Raw genomic sequence first — 23,099 nt, 5'->3', positions numbered from 1 at the left:
TAGTCTTTGCAGTTCACAGAATTAATCTAAAGACACATGGCAGGTGGACCAATGAAGGTATCTGACCAGGATTTCTGGCCCTAGGGGAGTACTCCCTGGCCATAATTGGGCCGCTGTGCAGTGAGAATCAAGCATCACTTTTCCCATCCCTAGAAGCCGCCCTGACTCATTTCTGTCTTCATTACTCAAGCTATGGAGGTGATGACAGTAAAGGTGTCAGACAGCTTGTTCTTGGGGCCCCAAACGTGGAGAGAGAGGTGTAGTCCAAGTTTGAAGAGGGTATTGGGAATCCTGTGCAAAAGGGTAGGTATGTTTAAGGATGTTCATTGTACTGTTTATAAAAGTGAAAGATTGGAAAAACGTATATATCCATCAGTAGGCGACAGGTTAAAAAAGGAAAAAACCAATATTGAGAATGCACACGTTGATCACCTCCTCAGCATTCTATGTTTGCTTATTAAAATAACTCAATTTTCGGGGCTTCCCTGGTGGCGCAGTGGTTGAGAATCTGCCTGCCGATGCAGGGGACACGGGTTCGAGCCCTGGTCTGGGAAGATCCCACATGCCGCGGAGCAACTAAGCCCGTGTGCCACAACTACTGAGCCTGCGCGTCTGGAGCCTGTGCTCCCGCAACAAGAGAGGCCGTGACAGTGAGAGGCCCGCGCACCGCGATGAAGAGTGGTCCCCGCTTGCCGCAACTAGAGAAAGCCCTCGCACAGAAACGAAGACCCAACACACAAAAAAAAAAAAAAAAAAAAGAATATAAAGTTAAAAAAAAATAAAAATAACCCAATTTTCACTCAGATCACCTGCCTTCCCTCATGGAGTCTAGTCACTTCAGAGGAAACTAAACCAACCCAGCTCACGAGTGGGCCCTGGGTGGCCTAAGCCAGTCAGCACACTCCAGTCCCTCCCCATCGCTGGGGGTCATGTGACCCAAGGTGGTCCAATTAGAGTGAATTATAAGACTCTTGCTTGGAGTGCTGGGAAATGCACAGGCTTGTGGGCACTTTCTCTGGATGTTGACAAAGACCCATTGTATCTGTAGAGGAGGCAACATTTTCTCTGTACTCTCTTAGGGTTTTTCGGCTGGGCCTAAGATTTAAACTGATGTAAGACAGATTAACAAGAGAAAAGCATACACATTTATACAAATTTTATATGACATGGGAGCCTTCATAAGGGAATGAACATCCCAAGAAATGGCAAAACCTACCTGCTTTTATGTTAGGTTGAACAAAGAGAGGGAATTGTGGAAAAGTTAGTAAACTGTGTGGGGAGGCTAAAGGAAGATAAGAATTATTTTAACAAGGTCCGTTTGTATAGAATTCTCTCAGTCTTAATGTTTTGTCCTTGATGATAAGAATGCTACTTTCTTTCTGATACAGGGAAGACTTCTTTTATGTGGGAGCTTTTATCTCCTATTTTCAGGAAGGAAAGGGGAGATTAGAATGCCCTTCTTGCATCATCTGTGTTTTAAGTGCTTTTAGCTCAAAACAACACTTATGCCAAAGTAGCATATTTTGGGGGTAGCATATTCTGCCACTCGTCGTGGTCCTGGGTGTTTAAGGCCATGGGGCCTTCCTGGGACAGACCCTTCCCGCCATGTCCTCTGCCTGCCTCTTGTTTGTAGAAAAGCTGTAGGCTTCCCCTCAGTTACAAAAGCCTGGCTCAAGAATTAGTGACTGAAAGAATGTGAACGTGTAGTGACATAAATAGGAGTTGGGCCAGGAGAAGTGGTAAGAATTTAAACAGTAAATCAGTCATGTGGCAATCACAGAATCTTTAGTTACTCCCTGAAGTACCTAGATAATAGTATTTGATGCACATTTCCTGAGTTGTTCTACAGATGCTAAAACTCCCACCAAATGGAAGAAGTTAAGTACTTGTTGACCATGGGCAGGTAGCCTCCCGACCTACTGGAGCCTGAGGATTGATAATGTTAACCCCTGTGACACCACCCTGTTACCTCACCATCAACCAATCAGAGAATTGTGTATGAGCTGACGCATACCCTGTGACTCCCCTCCCTTACCTTGCCTTTTAAAGTGCTTCCTTGGGGAGGGGGGAGGGATAAATTGGGAGATTGGGATTGACATATACACACTACTATATATAAGATAGATAACTAATAAGGACCTGCCGTAGAGCACAGGGAAACTCTATTCAATACTCTGTAATGACCTAGATGGGAAAAGAATCGAAAAAAGAGTGGATATTGTATATGTATAACTGATTCACTTTGCTGTACAGCGGAAACTGACACAACAGTGTAAAGCAATTACACTCCAATACAAATTTAAAAAGAAAAAAAGAAACAGTCATGTGATGGCACGCCATGCAGCTGTTAAAATGAGATATTGCATGGAACGATTTCCAGGAGAAGTGACAAGAGCGTGTAACAGATATATGGTGTGAAATCCTACATAATCGAGAAAAAATGTCCCATTTTAACCAAGGGATCTCTTGGCGGGGGTGGGAAAGGTAGTGGCAGGAGAGAGGAATCCTCTTTGCCTTAGTTATCTCAGCTTGAACCCTATCTGATGCCTAAGGGAGGAGAGGGCACCCCGTCCTGCAGGGAGACCTGGACAGAGGGTGAACCAGAATCTCAGGGGAAGGGACCTAGTCTTTGAAATGCCTCCGTGGAGGAGCCCAGACACGACGACAAGCCTTGAAACGCCCGCTGCTTACTGACACAACAGTCATGCCAGTGGGGATCTGCTCTGTCCAGGAGGGGCTGAGATCAGAACCTCCTGGATCTAGGGGTGAAGGGAGCAGGCAGGCCCAGGGCCCCTGGAGAGAGGAGAGCCGGCTCACTTAGAGGCTCGTCCAGCTCCCTGGGTTTGAGCTGCTGGAGGGCGACAACTGTCTTGGTTTGAGTCTCCAGTCACCCAGGACTAGCGTGCGCACAGGCCCAGGGCAGTTCTGAATGAAGGAGGCCAGGCGACGGTGGGAGCGGGGCACACACAGCAAAAGCAGGGGTTTTCCACCTGCGTACCCGCAACGAGGCGAAGCTGGGCTCCTGCCCTTTTTTGTCAAGCCTGACTTTCGCAGCTGGAAGTTCTGCTTTATGGCAGTTTCAGAAATTTCTCCTTTAAATGCAAAAATTATTTTTAAGGAAGCTCCTGCCCAGGGAAGTCTTGATCTGCTTAACTGTTCACAGTGGGAGTAGGCAACTTTAAAGCCCTTGAAAAGAAGAATCCAATACTGAGGAATTTGCATATTCGGAAAGCTTTCAATAGAAGGCCCAGCCTTGGAGCCTGTGAATAAAGTCTTTCTGTGTTTGCTGCTCCATGTGAACAGTACAGAAGGGAGAAGAGAAAGGAGGCACATGGCATCCCAGCAGCTGCGGCTGAGCCAGTGGGGGAAGGCACATTTGCCAAGCGCCGGCGAGGATTCTGGGATGTGTGTGTTGACTCACTTGTCCCCTGCAGGTTTCCAGGGAGCTGGTTTGCATGAGGTAAACACGTAACCTTATTCTCAATGCCAAGGGCCACTGTTCCATGCTCTGCAGCCTCCTCTTGCTTTAAGGATATGGCCTTGCGGGGAGGGGCAGGGCAGCTCAGGGGGCAGCGTTGGGGAGGGGGGGATTCTGGCTGTTTGGTGTTGATATGGGATTCAGCCCCACGCTCAGATGGGCTCCTTTTCCATCCCTTCTCACTTCACTGGGGACCCGTGACTGGCTGTGTGAGGTGTGATAACGTATATAATTTGTATATTATAAGCGTATATGCTGTTTCTGCATATGCAAAGGAGTTGCCTGGGGAGATAGGATCTTCCTGAGTTTCCCGGTAAAGCCAGAACTTGCAACAGCAGCGTGAACAGCTGTCCTTCCTCCAATGGGTTACCAGTGGCTGCAGGCCTAGTTTACTGCCCTGCCTGACAAGGTACTGAGCCTGGGACGCTAGGCCGGAGGCAGAAGAGGCTGTACTTCGGTGTTCCGCACGAATTTTATGACTGGATTTGTCAGTTCAGTTCTCTGGATCCTGGTTACTAACTCTACCTGTAACCCACCAGGCTTCATGGCAAGTGGGAGAGTGGTTGTCCTCTGGAGGTGGGGGTGGGATGGATGGAGACCATAGTAGTGTCTGAAAAGCTCAGGACCTTTCACCTGGTCCTAGACTCCTGGCACCAATGAGCTAGGTGGACCAGACGGGCAACTGTAGGAAGATGGGTCCTTCTGGGCTTGGTTCTGCTTTTTCCTTCTTGTACTCTCATCTCTCACTCTTGAATGGATTGTTCCAGTGGGATAGACCTGACTTTCCCAAGAATAACAAACCTGTGGTCTGGAGACCACATTCAGAGCCGAGGTGTGAGTCCAGCCTGGTGAAGATGCTAAATCCTCAAGCCTAGTCTCAGCCAGGCTGTCTCCAAGCTCACAGCCAGGGCAGCCTTAGTTACTGCACTGTGTTCACATATATACTTGGTTCCATTTCTTTCTAGCTCTAAACTTCAAAAGCACCTCTCGGAGCTATCGCTTGAAATTGGCAGTAATTAAAACACAGTTGAATCTTAGCTATTTTCAACCTCCTGGAGACTGTTCATAAACTGATCAAATAACTAGAGTGCATACTGCTTATGATGTGTAGTTTTCCATAAAAGTCATTGTTTGCAAATTTGTTTCAAAAGTCAAAACATAAAACATCCAAGTTGTAAAATGTAAAATAAAGAAGTTTAAATTTTCAAAAAAAAAAAAAACAATACAGTTGACCCTTGAACAACATGGGGGGTTATATGAGTATAATTTATAGTTGGCCCGCCGTATCTGCGCTTCCTCTGCATCCTTGGGTTCAACCAACCATGACCATGTAGTACTGTAGTATTTACTGCTGAAAAATATCCATGTATAAGTGGACTCGTGCAGTTCAAACCTGAGTTGTTCAAGGGTCAACTGTAGTTCAATCCAATGATCACATTTATAAGCCACTCTGAATATAATGGTCCAACTCAAATCTCAACTTATCCAAAAATGGTCCCAATGGTGGCAGGCCTGCCCATTCGTGAGATTCTCTTATGCTCTGGGAAGGATTCGAGAGAGGAAAAACACCTGGTCTCTGGCTCCAGAACCTAACAGAGGGGAGAGGTGGGCACGTCAACAGAATTGCACACAGCAGGATGAAGAGTGATGGGGGACTCTTGGCATGTGGCTATTTAGCATGTGGTTTCCACTCTTTGAGAGTGATGTCTATGGTCCATGACAAGTACTGTGAAACCCAAGGCAAAGCCAGTGTAGGAGAGTATCCACAGGTGAACCCAATGGCAGTGATTGCCAAGGAGGCTGCTATTGGCATTTGGGGTGGGATAATTATTTACTGTGTGGGATTGGCCTTCACCACTAACGGCCCATAGTATCCCTTAGTTATTGTGACAACCAGCACTGCCTATACATTTCCCTGGGTGGGAGGGTAGTACTGCCCAGGTCACCACTGCCCTGGGGAATCCAACCACCAGGGGTCTGGGGCTTAAGGTAGCTGTGAATCCTCAGCTCCTGGCTACTCAGGCATTCATTCTGGTGAAGGGGTTGGGGTGGAGGGGAAAGGGGCCGGAGTGGGAGGGCATCACCAGGGTCCTGGTCGCAGGCCCAAACCTACCCAGAGTAGGTATCTGCTGTTTTCAGCTGCCTTGCATCCATTCCCATTTCCTTTGGTTAAAGGTTACCAAAATTACTGTTTTGTCTCTTCCCTGCTCTCAGCCCTCGCACTTGCTGTGGAGTTGACCTTCAGTTCCAAAGATGGTTGTGTAGGCCTAGGCTGGCCAATCAGAGCACTGCATTCCCCTGGGCAGAGCGCAGGTTCTGGGAGGGACACAGGACTTAATCAGAGCCCCATCAGAGGCCTTCTCTGCAGACTTGACTTCGGAGGCTGGGGGGCTGGGGGGCTGGGGGGCTGGGACGCTGGGGGGCTGGGGCTGGAGCAGCCATCTGGCCACCTTGCTGGCCACGTTGTGGGAAGAGCTTGCCTGAGCATGGAACTGACGCGGCAAAGCAGACGGAGAGAAATGGGCTCTGGGGGCGCAGCCGGCACCCCTGGAACAAACCACGTCTGGACTGGAACGCTCTTGACTTTCACAAGAGTTAATACATGCTCGTTTTGCTCAGGCCACTTTGGGTTAGACTGTCTGACATTTACAACAAACGGGGGCCTAAGTAATACGCCAGAAAAGGGAGCTAAATATCTTCAGTCAGAGGAGCTGTGTTGACCAGAGGCAGCAGCCCCGGGGTCCCCGGTCCCCTCCGCCGTGCCTATGGGTCCCTCTCATCCTGATCTGCAGGACGGACCTCAACATGGCCACACCCCACCCTGGAAGTCAGCATTATTCTTCCTGAGGCTGGCTTCCCAGAGAAGGATCCTGTCAGTCCGGGGTACCCTCTCCCAATCTCCCAGCGTCTGTTCAGGAAGGGACATCCTGGGATTGGGAAGTGGAGGGTGGGCTCCGGGATTCCGGGTAACCTGCCTGGCCGCCCCCCACTCCCCGCCCAATCCCACTTGCTCCGAGCCTGGCCCCCTCTTAGAGGCAAGCGGGTCACCCAGGTGCTCTGTGCACTCACTCACTTGAGTTCAGGGCTGTCCTCACCCCCCTGCTACCTGCCCCCTCCTATCCTCTTGTGTAACTGCTTCAGTGAATTCTCAGCTCCCAACCTCCACCCTCTGCACTCCGCAGGGGACAAAAGTGCAGGGGAATTAACCACCTCCCTCCCAGCAGCCCTTAACCGATGGGTATATGAACGCCCAGCTTCCCCTCCTTGGGTGAGATTACTCTGATGTTCTGTTTCCTAGTGCTGCCCCGGCAGGATTCAGCTTCATCTGCCCCCAGTGGCCACTGCACCTGTATTCGCGGTCCTCCCTTTTCTGTTTCACGTCTACTGGTGTTTCCTGGGGTCACCTTGAAGTAAGACCTCTGCCTCGGCCGCTCAGAAGCTAGATGTCCAAACCCACCAGGCAATGGCTGGGTGCAGCTAAGTCACCAGACAGACCACAAGGCTGCAAGCCCGACACAGGCACATTCCTCCCGCTCCCACTAACTGGGATTACCACCGGATGGAAGTGCAGTTGAGCAGTTATGTTAGGTATTGAATTAAGTTGTCTGATGTCTGCATTTAGAGTGGGAGGATCTGAAATTGTTCTGTGAGTGTGTGCAGAGGAAGTTGCCCCCCTTGGGTGTGTGGCCGCCAACAGGAACAGCAGGGTCCCACCCTGGTTTACCTGGGGCTCACAGAGTCACCCCCAAGTTTACCTCCCTACCCATGTGCCAAGGCCAACCTCTGTGTCTCCGGGTAGAATACACTAAAGAAACAGAATCCTTTTTTGTTTTGTTCTGTTTTGTTCTGTTTTGTTCTATTTTGGTGACAAGAGAGATCCTTGATGGAAAACTGGACCTGTAAGAAAAATAAGGACAGAGCCATGAGCTTAGACAATACTCTATGACCTCAGAATTCTGGTGACTTTCCAGTTTTATAGCCTCAGGGTGAGGGTTTAGCAGCTAAGATCCTCCTGTGGGAAAATAAATTTAGGATTCAAATTTCTTCCATTCATCACGTCCACTCTTCCTTTTGTCCGAACTCGGCCTCTCAGAGACTTTGTTTTTTCCCTTCAGGCTGTAACAAGCTTTTGCAAAGTGCTTGGCATGAGCTGGGTGCCTTCTGTTTCCTCTCCCTTCCCCCAGGGATCCCAGCAGCTAAGACAGAGCCTCGCTTCCCAAACGCCAGGCCATGGTGGTGAGTTTCACTACATTCAGTGCCCAAAAGGAGAGGGGAAGCAGCCCCTTGATTTTAGTGCCGCATCGTTCATTGGTGGGATGCAGAGAGAGAGGTTCACCAAGCTTTTGGGAAGAAAATTCTAGAAACATGTTTCCCTGGAGAGGAGGCTTTGCCAGTGTCATCAGATGGTTCTTCACGCTCTGGACTGAGAAGGACACCAAACTGCTTGTTTCCCTCCCAGCCGGTCTAAGAACTGAGAGTCTACGAACTCATCCCTCCCCCTACCACCAACACATGCATGCACACTGACGCACAACACCCTCAGGGTGGCTTTCGGGGGCTAAAGCCAGAGAGGTCCCAGGCCAACAGGTCTGCTTTGAAGTTCGTCCTGCACTGGCTACCATATCACCTTCTTAAAACACCCTTGCCTGTTGTAGCGGGTGCTGCTGGCTGCTGCCCCCAAATCCACTCGCACACCTGCCTTCCTGGCGGGGGCCCCATTTGGTTTGATGCTCCCCTCCTTTGTCCTCCCTTGTCTGTAGGGGCAGGGTGTGGGAGTAATTGGTCTAATCCAGTCATGAAAATTCACCCCCCCATGCTATTAATTTGCTTAAGAAGGGGCATGAGGGATGTCCCTGGTGGTCCAGTGGTTAAGACTCCGTGCTCCCAATGAAGGGGGCCCGGGTTCGGTCCCTGGTCAGGGAACTAGATCCCGCATGCACGCCACAACTAAATTCCCACACACCACAACTAAAGATCCCGCGTGCTGCAATGAAGATCCCGCGTGCCACAACTAAGACCCGGCGCAGGACAATAAATAAATAAATATTAAAAAAAAAAAAGAAGGAGCATGAGATCCAATTCAGAGGCATGTCACCCCAATGAGGGGGCAAGTATACCAGGGGAGGGGGATCCTGGGAAGAGTTTCTTAACTCAAGAAGAGACACAAGAAGGAGGTGGCCTCTTCCCTGCTTCTGGTTGTCAGGGTATGAGGATATAATTCTGGGGCTCCTCCAGCCATCTGCCCAGGAGGGGAACTAGTGCGCCCTCCGCTGAGGATGTCAGAGCCGGAAGGTGGACAAGTCCCCAGGTCTCTGATGACACTGTTGAGCTCACCAGCCCTGACACTTCCTGACTGTTTTGTTATGTGAGATAATCTCCCTATTATAATTTTGAATTAGGTTCGCTGAAATTTGCAGCACCAAGGAAGCTAACTCATAATCCACTTGTAAATCAAGTCTTAAAATGCCTTGTGGCATTTGGAAACCTACCAATTCACCCTTTCATTTGACAACTGAATTAAAAAGAGAGACATCAGAGCAATGCCATTGGTAGAACCCTTCCCAGTGTTTACTGGGAAGCACCTTAACCGTGGGAGGTAGGTGAGTTTCATTCAACTGTCAAGCTAAGGAACTTTTCTCTTGAAGCAGTGAAAACCTTTTGCACTTGAAAGGGTCTGCATAGAGAGCGGTGGCTGAGCTTACAGGATGCCTGGGAAGGGGGACCTCAGTGAGCACCAGGGTTGGCCCATCCAGTCAAGAGGCCATGAGACCTGAACCTGGGCACTGGTTCAGGGTCCTCCCTCTGTTCACTGTACAAATGGGGATGGGTCCTGGTGCCAGATGGGGAAACACAGGCCTGTCTGTCCACGTTCGGCAGGGAACAGGAGAACAAGCAGAAAGGAGCCGCTGGATCCTTATGGTCAGAGGTCACAGCTCACCAGCGCCTCCTACTGAGATACACCTCTGTTGCCTTTCCCTGCCTGTGGACACTTTTTGACCTGAGCCTACCTGTTCTCCTTACCTCTGGAAACCTCCTGGGATCCCATGTGCTCACCTAGACCCAGAGAAGACCCAGAGCAGGTGTCTTCTCTGCAGACACCTTCCTTTACTATCAGACTTCTCAGCGTTGGCTTGACTCCTGGCCCTCTGCTCTATCCATGCTCTCTCCCTATGTCAGCTATTGCTAATGACTCTTCTGTTTACAGCTAAGACCCGGCCTTTCCTGTGAGCTCCCTCTATGCCTCTGCCTACCTGACATCTCCACTTGATTGTCCAACATCTCAAAATTAACAGCAGAACAGAACTCTTGATTTTTATCCCCTCTTGCACGTTGATCCTCTGGCAATGACACCCCAAACTTGGAGTCATCCTTGAGGCTTCTCTTTTCCTCATTATTTCATCCAATCTCTCAGCCAGACTTGCTGGCTCAACCCCCATAGTACAGCTGCTCACGTTCCCCTCCACAGCCATCACCCTGGTCCAAGCACCATCTTTGCCTGCCTGGACCAGTGCAAGTGAGTCTTACCTGGTCATTCCCCGCCCCCCTGCCCCTTCCCATTTTCTACCCAACAGGCACTGTGATTGTTTTGAAATCTAAACCAGCAGCTTGAGATACTCCCCTCTGAGGGGAGGATGAATGAGTTAATACACGTAAAACACCCAGAAGCGTGCCTGTGTAAGGATTTGCTATTGCCCTGCTTCAGGGGCTGCCCACCATCTCTAGAATACAGTGGAAGCTCCAAGAACCTGCCTGACCTTGGTCTCCCCAAAAGTGGCATCCTGACCCCCCAACTCTAGCCATACTGGTGCCAGGATGGCCCCCAAACATGTTAAGAGTCCTTCCTGCCTCGGGGCTACTGGGTTTGCTGTTCCTCCTGCACAGAACACTTTCGCCCCAGATTTGCCCAGTCTGGCTCCTTCTGCCACATGCGCCTCAGTTCAGAGAGGCCTTTGCAGACCAGTCTGGCTCCAGCAGCGGCCCCTCCTGGTCACCCCACCCCTCTCTGCCCTTTATCAGATCAACTTTATATTTTTATTTCCTTGATAAAATTTACCACCAAATCAAGTGATCCGGTTTATTCACTGACTTGTCTGTGTCCACTAGAATGTAGGCTCCCAGGGAGGGGCTGCTTCCTGTCCTGGTACAAGGTAGGTGCCCAAGAAATATTTAATGAATGAATGCATTATTTAATTACCAAACACTCTCTCCCACCTGGACTCTGCCGCCTTCTAGCTTGGATGTCAGATGTCTACGTCTGAGTTATCACCTCTGCTCCCTTTGCCTGGGAGCCTTGGCTGGCTTAGATCCACAGATTTTACTAGACCTCAAAGTCTTAAGCCTAGCCTGGGTGTGTTGATGGACTTGGCCATCCACTCACCACTGTGTCGTCACGTGTCACAGCACCTACTGTGGTGCTGGGCACACGACTGGTACTGATACGTGACAGCCAAGGTGACCCACTTACATAGCTACACAGGGGGGTATGTGGGGGACACTGGGGAGTCGGGGTGGGAAATACCATGGCGACCAGTGTCTAGGAAAGGCGGCTAAAACTTCTGGGCTTCCAGAAGATGCTTCCCTGACCCCTGCTGGTGGTGTCTTCATCATACCCTCAGGCCCACAGCATCCACTGAATGACATGGGAGGTGACACCGCAGCCTGGCCTTGGCACGTCTGGAAGAAGTGGGGCCCTGCACATCTTAAGCACCCGGATGCCAATTAGCATTGATCCCAACGCTGGTTCCAAAACAGTCTCCAGAAGAGCAATTTGACAAAAGCAGAGGGTCACATGAGGAAAAGCCACCTCATCAGAATCACCAGGCACGGGCTCTGGGGCTTGGGAAGGACGCTGTTTCAGGCCACTGCACGGGGCAGGGGTGTGGCATAGTCTCCCTCTTCTCCAGGGAAACAAGGCACCATGGGACAGAAGAGAGAGGGTCTGTCCCTGGGAGGACCCGCCTATCCTAACCCTGCATCAGGAAAGGGGCCTGCCCTAGGGAGACAGAGGAGCCATCCCTCAGAGCAGAAGAGGCAGAGCTGCGTGAAGTCTGCACGCTGCGTGGTTTGTAAGTGATGTCAGTGATGCCAGGGCCCCAAAACAAGCCCCCCCACCCCACTGCTGGCAACACACACACAGCTTTGGGGGATGGAATGAAGACTGACCTACTCCAGGCCCAGGGCAGGTTGCCATTCCAGTCCTCCCCCCGCCACCCCCTGCCTCCTTCGCTTCCCCTCCTCCTCCTCCACTGTCTCCTCCCACCCCCCAGGGCTCAGGACTGTGTGAACTACAGTGTGGGTGAGACACGCACCCCGCCTCGTGGACACTGAGACACTTCGGATGGCACTGGACACGGAGTTCAACAATGTGGAATCACGGCCCATTCCCGTTCTTTCAACCCTCCGGTTAAAGAGGGTCTGAGCGTGGAGCTGGCCAGTGTTAACATCCAACACTTGTCAAATACCTTTGAACACACAGGGCACTGACGTCAAAGCTGAGACTTTTTCAGGCACCCTATCAGCCAGAATTCCATGACATTTCGTTTTTATGGTATTTATATTTACTGTGAGTCTTTTTTATGGCAAAGGATAGGATTTTCCATTTATGGCCAGTTTGAAAATAAATGCATTTAAGTTAAAAAGGAAGCTAATTTAAAGAAAATAAGTGATCGATCCCAAAACATAGCTTGACTATATTTTGACTTCTAGTTTACTATTTTCCCATCTACTAACATTAATGATTTTAGGTTTTAATAAAACTAGTGTTTGTGGGGATCATTTTGTAATGTATAGAAATATCGAATCACTATGTTGTGCACCGTAACTCACACAGTATTGTAGGTAAATAATACTTCAAAAAATATATATAAAAAAGTAATATTCCAGATTTCAAAGGTCAGTAAAGTTTGGGGAGTACTGAGTTAAAAAATGATGATGGTGATGTCGCTGCTATGTTGAGGGCTTGTTCTGTGCCAGGCCCTATGCTAAGTGTTTCACATGCATTTTTTTTACCCAGTTCCCCCCCACCCCAAGTGAGAGCTGTAGCATTATTATCTCCATTTAACAAGAAAATGAGGCATCAGGAGTTAAGGGAGTTGCCCAGGCCCCAGAGATACTGGGTGTTGAAGGGGGATCTGATCCCAAGGCTTCCTGCCTCCGGAACCCAAGCTCACACCAGTGGGCTCTGCTGGAAGGAGACTCTAAGACAAAACGCTTGAGCTTGGGCGCCATCTTCACACCGCCAGTCGCCACCATCTACCCAACCCGTGACCAGGCCCTGCAGGGCTGTGCATCCCCTCACTTGATCCTCACAACCATTGCCCTTGGAGGTAGCTGTTATTCTCCCCATTTTAGAGATGCTACTGACTCTCACAGAAGTCAAGTAACGTGGCCCCGAACACCCAGCGACCAGGCAGCAGAGTCAAGGCTAGAACCTACGGCTCTAACTCCAAAGCCAGCGTCTTTCCAGCGACCACCACCTCCATGACGATAACAGTAACAGGACTCCCCAAGCTGGCCAGCTCTCTGCCCTCCAAGCACCTTGTCTCGTACTCGTCTCATACTCCCAACGATCTCAAGAGGAAGGCGCTATGATCTTCCCTATGTACAGATGAGGAAACTGAGGATTTCAACTGCTGTGGAATTTTGTGAAGCTTAAGGTGCTTCTCTGCTCTTTCATGAACGTCCCAGGATCAGGCAGCAGAGCCCTTGAGGAGATGGTGAGCTCTCACTGGAGTTTATTTTCCGGGTTGGGCTTCTGAGGTACCTTGAGCCTCTCTTCCCACCACACGCCCTGCTATGGCTGCTGGAGGCCTGGGGTGGGTTGAAATGCTCCCATTACCCCCTGCCCCACCCCCATCACCGCATGTGGACTTGACAATGGGGACAATGGGGGAGCTCTTGGTCCCCGTCCAGATCCCCTTTCTGGGCTGGCACATCCATCCCCCAGCTCCTGTGAATTATGAATGTTGGTTGCTAAAGGCTCAGAGCTGCCTCCTTCCTCAGGGACTTGTCCTCACCCAAATGGGAGTCGCTTTCTCACAAAGACACGTCCTCCCCACCTCACCCTGTAGCCAATGACTGACTCACAGACGGGCATGAAAGGCCAACCCTCTTGTCTCACGGTGAGATCAACGCTGGGTGTAATTCACCCTCCAGAGCTCCCCAGGACGGGGCTAAGTGGACTTCAGCTGAGGCCTTGTCCTTGCTCCACTCCTTCCCCTCCCTCTCTTGCCTCCCTCACTGTTTTTCCTTCACTAAATCCTGTGCACCCAAATCCCTGTCTCAGGCTCTGCTTCTAGGGAGCCCAGCCTGAAACAGGGGAGGATTGAAGATGTTGTGGAAGGCATGCTCCCTGCCCTCAAGGATCTTGCAATATAGCGTGGAGACAGGCCACATATGTACATAAAAATCATCTGCAGTATGGGATGGAATAGGCTGGAGAAAACAGTAATAACAAAGATGGGAGAAAGGCTCCACGGAACATGAAGTTCACAAAGGATAGGTAGGGCTGGAAGTGGTGGGACAGGCAGGGAGAAAGTTGGGAGGAAAGGCTCTGAGATGCGTAGGAAGCTCTGCCCTCGCCTCTCCCATCTCCTCCTATCTGGTGTCCACGACTACGGGAACCAACCCCAGGCCAGAGGAGAGGTGGGAAACTCTGTTTTGAAGATCCCAGCAATGGGTCTAGCATTGTCCACGAGTGTCCAGGGCTGCCTGAGAGAGAAGTGCCAGTGGACCCTGAGGCCAGAAACAAGTCACTCAGTTCCCAAGCTTCCCCTGAGAGGCTGGGGGCTTTGTCCACCCCTAGAGACCTCCTCCATTCAGAGAAGAGACAGACATTCCATCAGCCCTGCGCTGCAGGGATGGTGAGTTAGTGGGCTTGAGGACCACTCTGCAAAGGGCCGTGGGCACGAAGGGGGTCCACGTACCTGCTGGACCGCAGGCCTGGGGACTTGTTCACAAGGATTCAGTGATGTAGTAGGCAGCTCCCAGGGCTCCCAGAGCCACAGCAACAGTCCCGAGGGCTCGGAGCACGCGAATTACGATGAGTGGAATGTTTACTTGCAGGTCTTCTGCAAAGCAAAGCAGAAAGCCCACAGGTTGGGGGGCAGCTGGGATTTAGTGCCTGTCTATATGCAGAGGAAAGTGGAAATTGTGGGGTCCCCTCAGGATCACAGGAATGTCCATCTCCCCCTATGGCTCCTCCTCTCAAGGGAACACAACTCTCTGCACCCCTCCCAATAAAGCTCTACCACAGGACCCCCCAGGATCCGAGGATGGGCTGGCCTGGGATGCCAGCTCCCCTGGACACTCAGAGAGAAGGTGACAAAGGTAGTCAATGCTGCCGTGTGCCAGGCCCTGTGCTAAACACCTCACACCCAGTGTCTTCCTCAAGCTTCACAACCATCCCGTGAAGTAGTCCTACCATGTAGCTCTATCCTGGGGCTGAGGCATCTGAGGAAACCACATACTACACCTATGACAAAGGTAGTGGAAAAGGAAAGTATATGATTATGCTAATAATTGTGAGGAAGGCTTTCACAAGATGCAATATCCATTTGGACAAAAATCCTACTAAAGCAGGGATTCTTATCTAATGTGAATGTGTACTTAAAGCCCAGAGTCAACATTCCACTCCACAGAGAAATGGAAAGATTACGGAAGCAGGCGTAAACTTGAGCAGAATTAGGACTGCGTGTCTTATCCGGGCCAGACTGGACTCTGCCCCTCCGCCACACTTTCCTATTTCTGAGCCTTGCCTTGTGCCTTTTCCTCCGCCTGGAATGCTCTCCCTTTAAAATAGGCCATAGAGGATCCTAAAATCCTTTTAGATTCAGCTCAGTTACAACTGATACTACAACGTCTACCTGGACCCCAGCTCAGGAGTGAAGCTCTTTGAACATCTCCTATAGGACACGTATCACTTCCTGGCCTGCACATTAGTTTCTAAAGGTACATATCTTAGCTTACCATGTGGGCTGCACAATTTTTAAGGGTAAAGTCCCCTCCCAGTGCCTAGCATCCTATGCAGAGTAGGTTTGCCTACTTGCTGGTTTATGAATCCATGGCACAACTTGGCACTAAATGGACGGAAGCACTAAGTGTGTGGAAGGACAGCTGATCATGGTGAGTGGGGTCAGGCCCTTCCTTGACGGGACTTACCAGACAGTACGGTATTTTTACCTCCGGCATGTTCTCCCAACACACCTGGGTACCTGTTTGCCTCTCTTCATATGCCTGAGAGATGGTGCTTTTCACGAACATACAAGAGAGGGGGTTTGGTGGGGCAGGGGCTGGGAAGAGGAGCCGGATGGGGATGGAGGACGGGTGGGCTCAGCTTCTGGGCTGGGAGATGCCCAGGCGGAAGGCCTCTTCTGTGGGCATTTGTGAGACCTGAGTATAAGTGGAGCTGCCCTGGGGCCCAGAGCTGGGGGTAGGCGGAGGCCCCTCTCCAGCCCTTGCGCGTAGCCCTGCGCCACCGGAAGAGGTGAGGGACATCTTCAGTCCAGTTCCCTCAACAGGGGTCTTCCCACGAGAGGAAGTGGCGGCCACCTGGTGGCTTCGTGGGAGAGGAAAAGAAGGGCAGATGCTGCAGGCGATGCTGGGTGGGCCTCCGGGTCACGGACAGACCCCTGGGGGGCTGCCAGGAACAGCCCGAGACCCGCTGAAGGGGGTAGAGGTCTTCCTGGCACCAAGGGGTATGTGATTTACACCCGTATTTATATCTCTAAATTCCAGGGGGCGTTCATGTGCGGGTCAGGAGCCGGAAGCGTTGGGCTATGGCTCAGGCTGCGGAAGGAGGCGGTGGCCTGAGGGAGCGTTAATCACCAAGCTTCTGAGCGACAGGGGCTTCAGGACGGACTGCGGGGGAGCGTGCTGTGAGCAAGGAGGCTGCCTATGGAGCGCAGAAAAATGAACCCCAAAGAAGCCATGCCCGGTAAGGAAGAAAGTCGTCACCTCTCCGTGCAGGTGGGGTACCTGGGCCTGGGGTTGGTCAGAAAGGCCCGGGTGCCGACCCCCAGGACGTGGCTTTCCTTTGGGCCTGGGAGTCGCGAGAGGAGGAAGTTACACACGGCTGCTAATACGGTGCGTGCCCCGAGGGCCCAGCCCCCCACGCGCTCCAGGACCTGTAGAAGGTGAGGAAGTTTGGGAATCTTCTCCCTGGCATGGGCGGCCAGGCCAGGGGCAGAAGGACATCGAAGATGCGGCTATGGCACGGGCCCAGACGACGCCAGCAAGCAGAGCTGCCGGGGCAAGCGGAACAGGAACAGAAGGGGCGCGGGCCCGCTCGCGTCACAGGCCCTGCTGGACAGAGAAGGAGAGAGGTGAGGGGCCCACTGCCCGCGGGACGTGTCCACACCAGGAGCGGCGTGTGCAGAGCAGAGAGGACCGACTGCCTGGGGAACCAGCTGTCTGCTAGGCTGGTGCTACCTGGGCATAAGACGAAGAAGCCCGATGTAACGGCTGACACCTGTGCAGTGCTCTATAAGGCACTATCCATCTCATTCAGTCATCAGAACAACCCCGTGGAAAGGAATACGGTTATTCTCAGCTTACAGATACGGAAACCGAGGCTCAAAGAATATAAGAGATGTGCTCTGATAGCAAGATGATTGAAGAAGTGGGTTTCAACGCAGGATTTCTAACTCAATTCTGTGCTCTTTCCGTGGAATTCACAGGAAGGGACGGCAGCAGGTGACTGTCCATCCTAGGAGAAGTGGCACTGAGATTCCTGCAACTGGAGCGGCCACGTTCCATTTTTCTGGGGCTCTCGGATTCATCCAGAAGACAACTGCTACTCCAGTGGACAGTCTTTGAAATACTTTCCCAAGCTCACCTCCCATTGCTGTCCTGGGCTGTGGATCCCAGAGGAACTTGGAGAGTTAATAATTGGTTTTGCCTGTGTGAGTTCCCTCGACACACTCCAATGCTCATTTGGACTCTGGCTACCCAAGAAGATGGGGGACCACTTTCCATCGGACAGCCATTCCATTTTCAGAGAGAGCTAACTGTTGGATATTTTTTAACACTGAGCAGAAATCTGCCTTCTACAGTGTTTTCCAAGGGTAAGTTGCCAGATTTAGCAAATAAAAATACAGGACGCCGTGCAATATTCATAACACACTTATTATACTAAAAAATTATTTGTTGTTTATCTGAGATTCAAATTTGACTGGGTGGCCTGTATTTTATCTGGCAACCCTATCCAGGGACCCTAGTCAGACATCTGAGGACAACATGGAACAAATCTACTCACATCTTCCAGCTGACAGACATATCCTCCAATTCCCTCAACTGACTCTCAAACACCAGAATGTTCTTGCCTCCCCCCACCCTTCTCATCCCCCCAACCTGGACTACTTTCCTTGGACTGGATCGCTGGGCATCTTTTACAGCACACAAATGGCCTGATGAGGACAGAGTAAAGCGGTATGACCACCTCCCTTGTCCTTAACTGTATTCTTCTACTAATGCAGCCTTGGTGTTTATTTTTTAGCAGCCACATGGGACTTCTGACTCCCAATGAGCTAGTATTACCACCGAGCCACGCTGAATGTTAATATGTTTGCGTGGCTGTCTTCAGAGGACTCAGTATGGTGAGGAATGACAAAATCCAGGAATCCTGGTCTCCTGGGTTAAAAAACAAAACCCAAAGCCCTCGTACTCCCCACGCACTGTTCCAGAACACACGTTAACCATGAATCACTACCCAATAAGAAAAGTATCAGCCTCTGGGGCAGGCCTGGAACTCCATCAGCAGGAAGGCTAGAACCCCTTGAGCACGCAGGCTGCCCACCTGTTTTCCTGGATCGAGGGGATGCTTTTGTGTCAGTGTCCGGAGACACAACGCCCCGAGCCGAGCGTCTGAGTTCGGGAGCCGGGAGAGCCTGGGGCACAGGCTGCGGGGCGGTGGATTCACTGCTGGGCTGTGAGGTGACTCCAGAGCTGGTTGGCTGCGGGGTGGGTCCCCGGCTGGACGGCTGCAAGGTGGGCCGGGGGCTGGGCGGCTGCGGGCTGGATCTGGAGATGGGCTGCTGTGAACTGGACTCCGAGCTCTGCTGCTGAGGGCTGGATTCGGAGCTGGCGCGCTGGGAGGTGGAGCCTCGGCGCCTGGCCTCTGACTTCTGCCTCTTGCCCTTCTTCATGGCGGGTCCTCCTCACCTAAACGTGCACCTACATGGAGCTGCCTAACCTCCTGGCTCCCTCCCCGAGGGGCCGTGTGCCCCTGCCCTGCGGGGAGGCTCTGGCATCCCTCTGAGCCCAGGGCCCACAGGGAACGGTCACCCACACCCCTCCTGTGAGGTCACAAAAGCCAGGGTGGCTCCCACGGCAGGGTGCTGGGGACAGTCTTCTCTGCCGACACCAGCCTGCTGTCCTCCCTCCTCCTCGGCTCCTGGGGATGGGTGGAGGGCAGCTGCCGTGCCCCTCACGGACCTGGGCACCTGGTGAACGCTGGCCTCGGGGCCTGTGGAAACTTGGACGCCCACGATTCTGCGCCCCGAGCGCCTCCTTCAGGCACCTGCTTGCTGGTGTGTTCCTAGGTCCCTGTGGGCTTTTCCTCTTTAAGACACCTTGGCTGTGATGCCCGGTCTGTCACTGGTTTTCACATATTCCCTGAAAACAAACAAACGGACAAACAAGCAACTTCACCATGCATTTTGTGAATTTTAGGTAACTGAAGATTTGGGGGTCCGTGGAAGACCCACAGTCTTCTCCTATGTCAGTTCCCGCCCCCCCCCCCCGATTATCCTATACAGAGCGGCTTCCCCTTCTCCCAAAGCCGGCCCTCCCCGCTATGGGAAAGGGCTGGGGGGATTTCCCCAACTTTGATAAGAACCATCGCAATTGGCAAAAGAATTTCCCCTAAAAACAGAACAGCTGTTTGGAAAACTAAACTTCTGAAACTCACTACACTGACAACGGCAGACCACCTCTCAAAGTCCCAACTTGTCCTGCCAATTAGGGGACTGTGCCTCTTCCTCGAAGTTAACAATGTGATTTTCATTGTAGGAAAGAAGAGGAAATAGCATTTTAAAAAGATAACCTTAAACTTCACACTTTGACTGCAACATAGAATGTGTTCACATTAGGAGACTCCGCCTCCACCATTAACGCACCACTAGGTGGGTGCGGTTTCGACTGAACCCCTGGAATCTGGGGACTGATACTCTTGCCCCAGCACATGGTTTAGGGCAGACCTACCTAGGAGGAGCCCTCACATAAGGCCAGACCTGACGTGAGATATAAAATGGATAGGAAGTATTTTAAGGATTTTAGAGCCTGAAAAGACCTTAATGATTCTCTTTTTTGCAGGAGAGAAACTGAGGTTCAGAGAAGTTAAATTACCTTCCCAAGGTCACACAGCTGGTTGGAGGCACCGACAAGGCTAAAGTCCCATTCAGGGCTCTTTCTTTTCATGACTCCAGAAGGCAATAGGGAGTCAGATAATTATACAAGTCTTAAAATTAATGAATTTTAAAACCCCTTGATAGGACTGAAGAAAACAAAGGCATGAAGGATTAGGAATGAAAGGAAGCTCAGATCAGAGAAGGTGGGTTGAATTTGGTTGACCCTTGGCATGTGGATGTTCACGGAACAAGTGAGTCTACAAGAAGGTGGTAATTCCCTGAAGTCAAGAGCAATGGATCCCTCGGCGGGGGATTCAGTTTAGAATCAGAGAGACTGGAAACCTCAGTCAGGAACACTGTCCAGATTTAGCAGACAGGTCAGGAACTCCTAAGGCATTTATGTCTGCAAAATTCGATTTTCAGGCACCAACGGGCTTTTGACCGAGGGCCGCAACTTGGTTTAAACCACGGTTTCTCAACCTCAGGCCTACTGACATTTTGGGTCAGATAATTCTTTCTTGTGAGGCCGTCCTTCACTGGAATTGGTTTAGTAGCATCCCTGGCCTCTGCCCGCTAGATGACAGTAGCAACTACCCCTCCCCCCAAGTTGCGACAACCCAAAATGTCTACTGATATTGCTAAATGTCCCCAGGATGTTGTGTGCTTGTGTGTGTGTGTGTGTGTGTGGGTGTGTGTGTGTGTGTGTGAGAGAGAGAGAGAGAGAAATTGCCCCAGGTTGAGAACCACTGGTTTAAGTGAATTAGAGAGGGGCAGACATATATGGGTAGGATTTCCTGGTAGCAATGAAAGAAACATTCCATTTCACACCAAGGAGCCAAACAGGACACAGATAACAAATCCCTGTTCCCCAGGAGAGCGATGAAGGAAACACAGAGGGTCAGGATTCGGGAGGAGTGGGGAGTTTTTCCATGACCGTGGAGAAAATAGCAAGGGTGATCCCAAGAAGCAGAGAGACAGCACTTGTGGAGTGAGAGGTTGTCCCAGAAGGATAAGGAAGAATGGCACTGCAATAGTTTTAGCTAAAATATTTTCCCCTCTGCCTTCTGGCTTGAGCACACATTTCAAGCCCGGAAGTCTGACACCTCTGTAACACAGTCACGGTTCACTGTCCCAGGCTTATCGGCCACCTTGCTGCTACTGTGTCCACCTCCAGCCGACCGTGAGCACCAGAGGTCTGGTGAACACACCTCACTTTCCTGCATTTGTGGAAGCCCTTTCCGCTCCATCAAGCCCCTCTCCCTCTCTGTCAGAACACTTCCCATCATCAAGATTCACCTCAAGTGGACCCATCTCCTCATAAAAAGCCTTTCTGTAGATCCCCAACTGGAAGCAATCTCTCCCTCCCTGGGCCCCAGATCACATCCTACGTGGGGTTAGAATGATTTCTATCTTCGTCTTCTCTAGGGCCAAAGTCCAGAGAAGGGGCTCAATGCGAGCTGCTTGAAGGTGACGGTGGGAGGACAAGGAACACGGGGAATCGTTGAAGGCAGGCTGGGTGTGGCCGATGGGGGACAAGGCACCTTGGAGCTGCATCACAAACGGCTTGTTTGCAATGGACCGGGATTTTCTGGACTTGCCTGAGGATCATGGTTGGAACAGACCCCAGGCAAGGGGCTTTCGGAAGCAGGAAAGCCAGCCATGGGAAGACCTCACGGACTATTTAGGAGAGCGAGAAGAATGAGTCTAGAGGGCTGCAAAGTTAGGTAGTCAGGATGCGGGCCTGACCAGAGGGTCCCTGGTAGTTCTCGCCCTCTGGATGCATCCTGGGCACCCAGAACAAGCAGTCACCGTTTGTCCTGAAAGTAGCATCTTAGATCTGGATGGCACCCCAGACAGCAACTGACCCTTCACCCCCATGTGTCAGAAGGGCAGCTAGTCGGCGGAGGAGACGTGCTCTGGTCACCAGCAGAAGGGTGTCAGAGCCTCCAGGGAGCGGGCTTTGGACTGCCGAGCCCAGAGCACTTCCTTCTTCCCAACTGTTGCCCCTGGAAGGGCTCTGGGCAGCAGAGGCACTTGGTGCTCATTTAAGAGCTGGCCGGTGGCCCAGGGCCCTCAGACCCACAGATTAACCCACTGGGGCCACAGGCCTGGATTCCTTGATGGGAAGGGTCTCAAGGGCTGTGGCGAAGAATCCTGCATTGGGGGCGAGGCGCGCGGGGGACCGGGGCTTCTCCAACACAGCGCCTTCCTTAGAGGGTTGTGAGGATTAGTCGTGAAAAGCCCTTAGAACAGTGCCTGGCTCACCATAGGCATGCTTTTTATGGTAGTGGCGATTCCTTGGAGGAGAAGACTAAGGAACCAAGCAAGGAATAGTGGACGTGGAGAGGAGGGGGTGGGGCCAGGAACTACAAACTCCCGAATCTGGACCTTAGAAAAGCTTGACTGGGAGCAGTGGGCAAGCCGGAAGGGAGTCGGGTGGATTGGTGGGAGGTTTAACTACACATGAAGTGAATTCGAACGTTTTTGACCCGAGATTACCCCAGCGAGACACCTGGGGCGAGAAATCTAGTTCATATTGACCCAAAACGGAGTTAAGTGGAGGCATTAGGAGAGGGGCTGCGACACTGGGGGTCTGTCTACTACTTGGGACCAGCAGGGTCAGGGAACTCCCTCTGTATTAGAAGTTTCCCACCCGGGGACGCCCGTGGCAACCTGGCGTTCCCGGCCCCCGCCCTCCGCCCTCGGGCCCCTCACCATCGTCTGGGTCGCCCGATCCACTAGGGGGACACAGCCCGGCGACGCGCCCTTGTGCGCTCCGCTGGCGGCGAGCTGGAGGTCCAGGGTGCCCTCGGGGCGGCTGGGACAGAACACGGCCGTGTGCACCTCCACGGAGGCGCTGTGCGGGGCGAAGGCGCTGCAGAGCAGGGTCTCCATGCGGCGGCGCGCCTCGGCTTCCTCGTCGCGCCGGGGCTGCACGACGATCCCGGCGAGCGCGGCGGGCGGGCGGCGGTCCTGGTCGCGCACCTGCTGCAGGAGCAGCTGCAGCCGCGGCAGCTGAGAGCGCAGCGCGGACGCGCGGCGCAACACCAGGAGCAGCCGCGCGCGGGGCGAGGGCGCCGCCGGCGGCTGCCTAGCGTCTTGGCAGCCCGACGCCGCGTCCTCCGCCAGCCCGGAGCCGGGGTTCCCAGCCGGAGCCAGAGCCGCCTCCCGAGCCGCCTCGCACTTGCGCTCTTGCGAGTCCCCAGCCTTGCGCCGGTCGCAGGGCTGCTTCTGCGTGCAGCGCTTGGACTTGGCGGCCGGGCAATCGGCACACC

The 23,099-nt window shown here is 52.2% G+C and overlaps 1 protein-coding gene across 5 annotated transcripts; it reads right to left on the bottom strand.

Moving 5' to 3' along the window:
- Positions 1-7,306: 7,306 nt before the first annotated feature.
- Positions 7,307-22,776, bottom strand: SPATA3 (spermatogenesis associated 3). Of its 5 annotated transcripts, none has more exons than XM_007184701.2 (5): positions 22,540-22,776; positions 18,273-19,090; positions 16,603-16,780; positions 14,404-14,547; positions 7,307-7,375 (listed from the first exon to the last, which is right to left on the bottom strand). In XM_007184701.2, the coding sequence occupies exons 2-4, from the start codon at positions 18,619-18,621 to the stop codon at positions 14,442-14,444; spliced, it is 633 nt and encodes a 210-aa protein (XP_007184763.1). In that variant the 5' UTR covers positions 18,622-19,090; positions 22,540-22,776; the 3' UTR covers positions 7,307-7,375; positions 14,404-14,441. The 5 variants fall into 5 exon arrangements, with proteins under 5 accessions (XP_007184763.1, XP_007184764.1, XP_007184767.1 ...); XM_007184702.2 differs by having other exon boundaries at positions 16,603-16,777; XM_007184704.2 differs by lacking the exon at positions 7,307-7,375 and adding an exon at positions 14,901-14,951 and having other exon boundaries at positions 14,460-14,547.
- Positions 22,777-23,099: the final 323 nt, after the last annotated feature.

Source organism: Balaenoptera acutorostrata, chromosome 8, assembly GCF_949987535.1.
Source record: "Balaenoptera acutorostrata chromosome 8, mBalAcu1.1, whole genome shotgun sequence".
NCBI classification, from domain to species: Eukaryota; Metazoa; Chordata; class Mammalia; order Artiodactyla; family Balaenopteridae; genus Balaenoptera; species Balaenoptera acutorostrata.
This window is presented reverse-complemented; position numbering and strand designations above follow the sequence as displayed.

Coding starts and splice junctions, on each gene's coding strand:
- SPATA3 (XM_007184701.2), bottom strand. CDS start 18,621: ATGAAGAAGGGCAAGAGGCAGAAGTCAGAGGCCAGGCGCCGAGGCTCC. Junction 16,781..18,272: donor CCCTCGATCCAGGAAAACAG/GTGGGCAGCCTG, acceptor TTCTCTGTCCAG/CAGGGCCTGTGACGCGAGCG. Junction 14,548..16,602: donor AACTTCCTCACCTTCTACAG/GTCCTGGAGCGC, acceptor TTTGCTTTGCAG/AAGACCTGCAAGTAAACATT.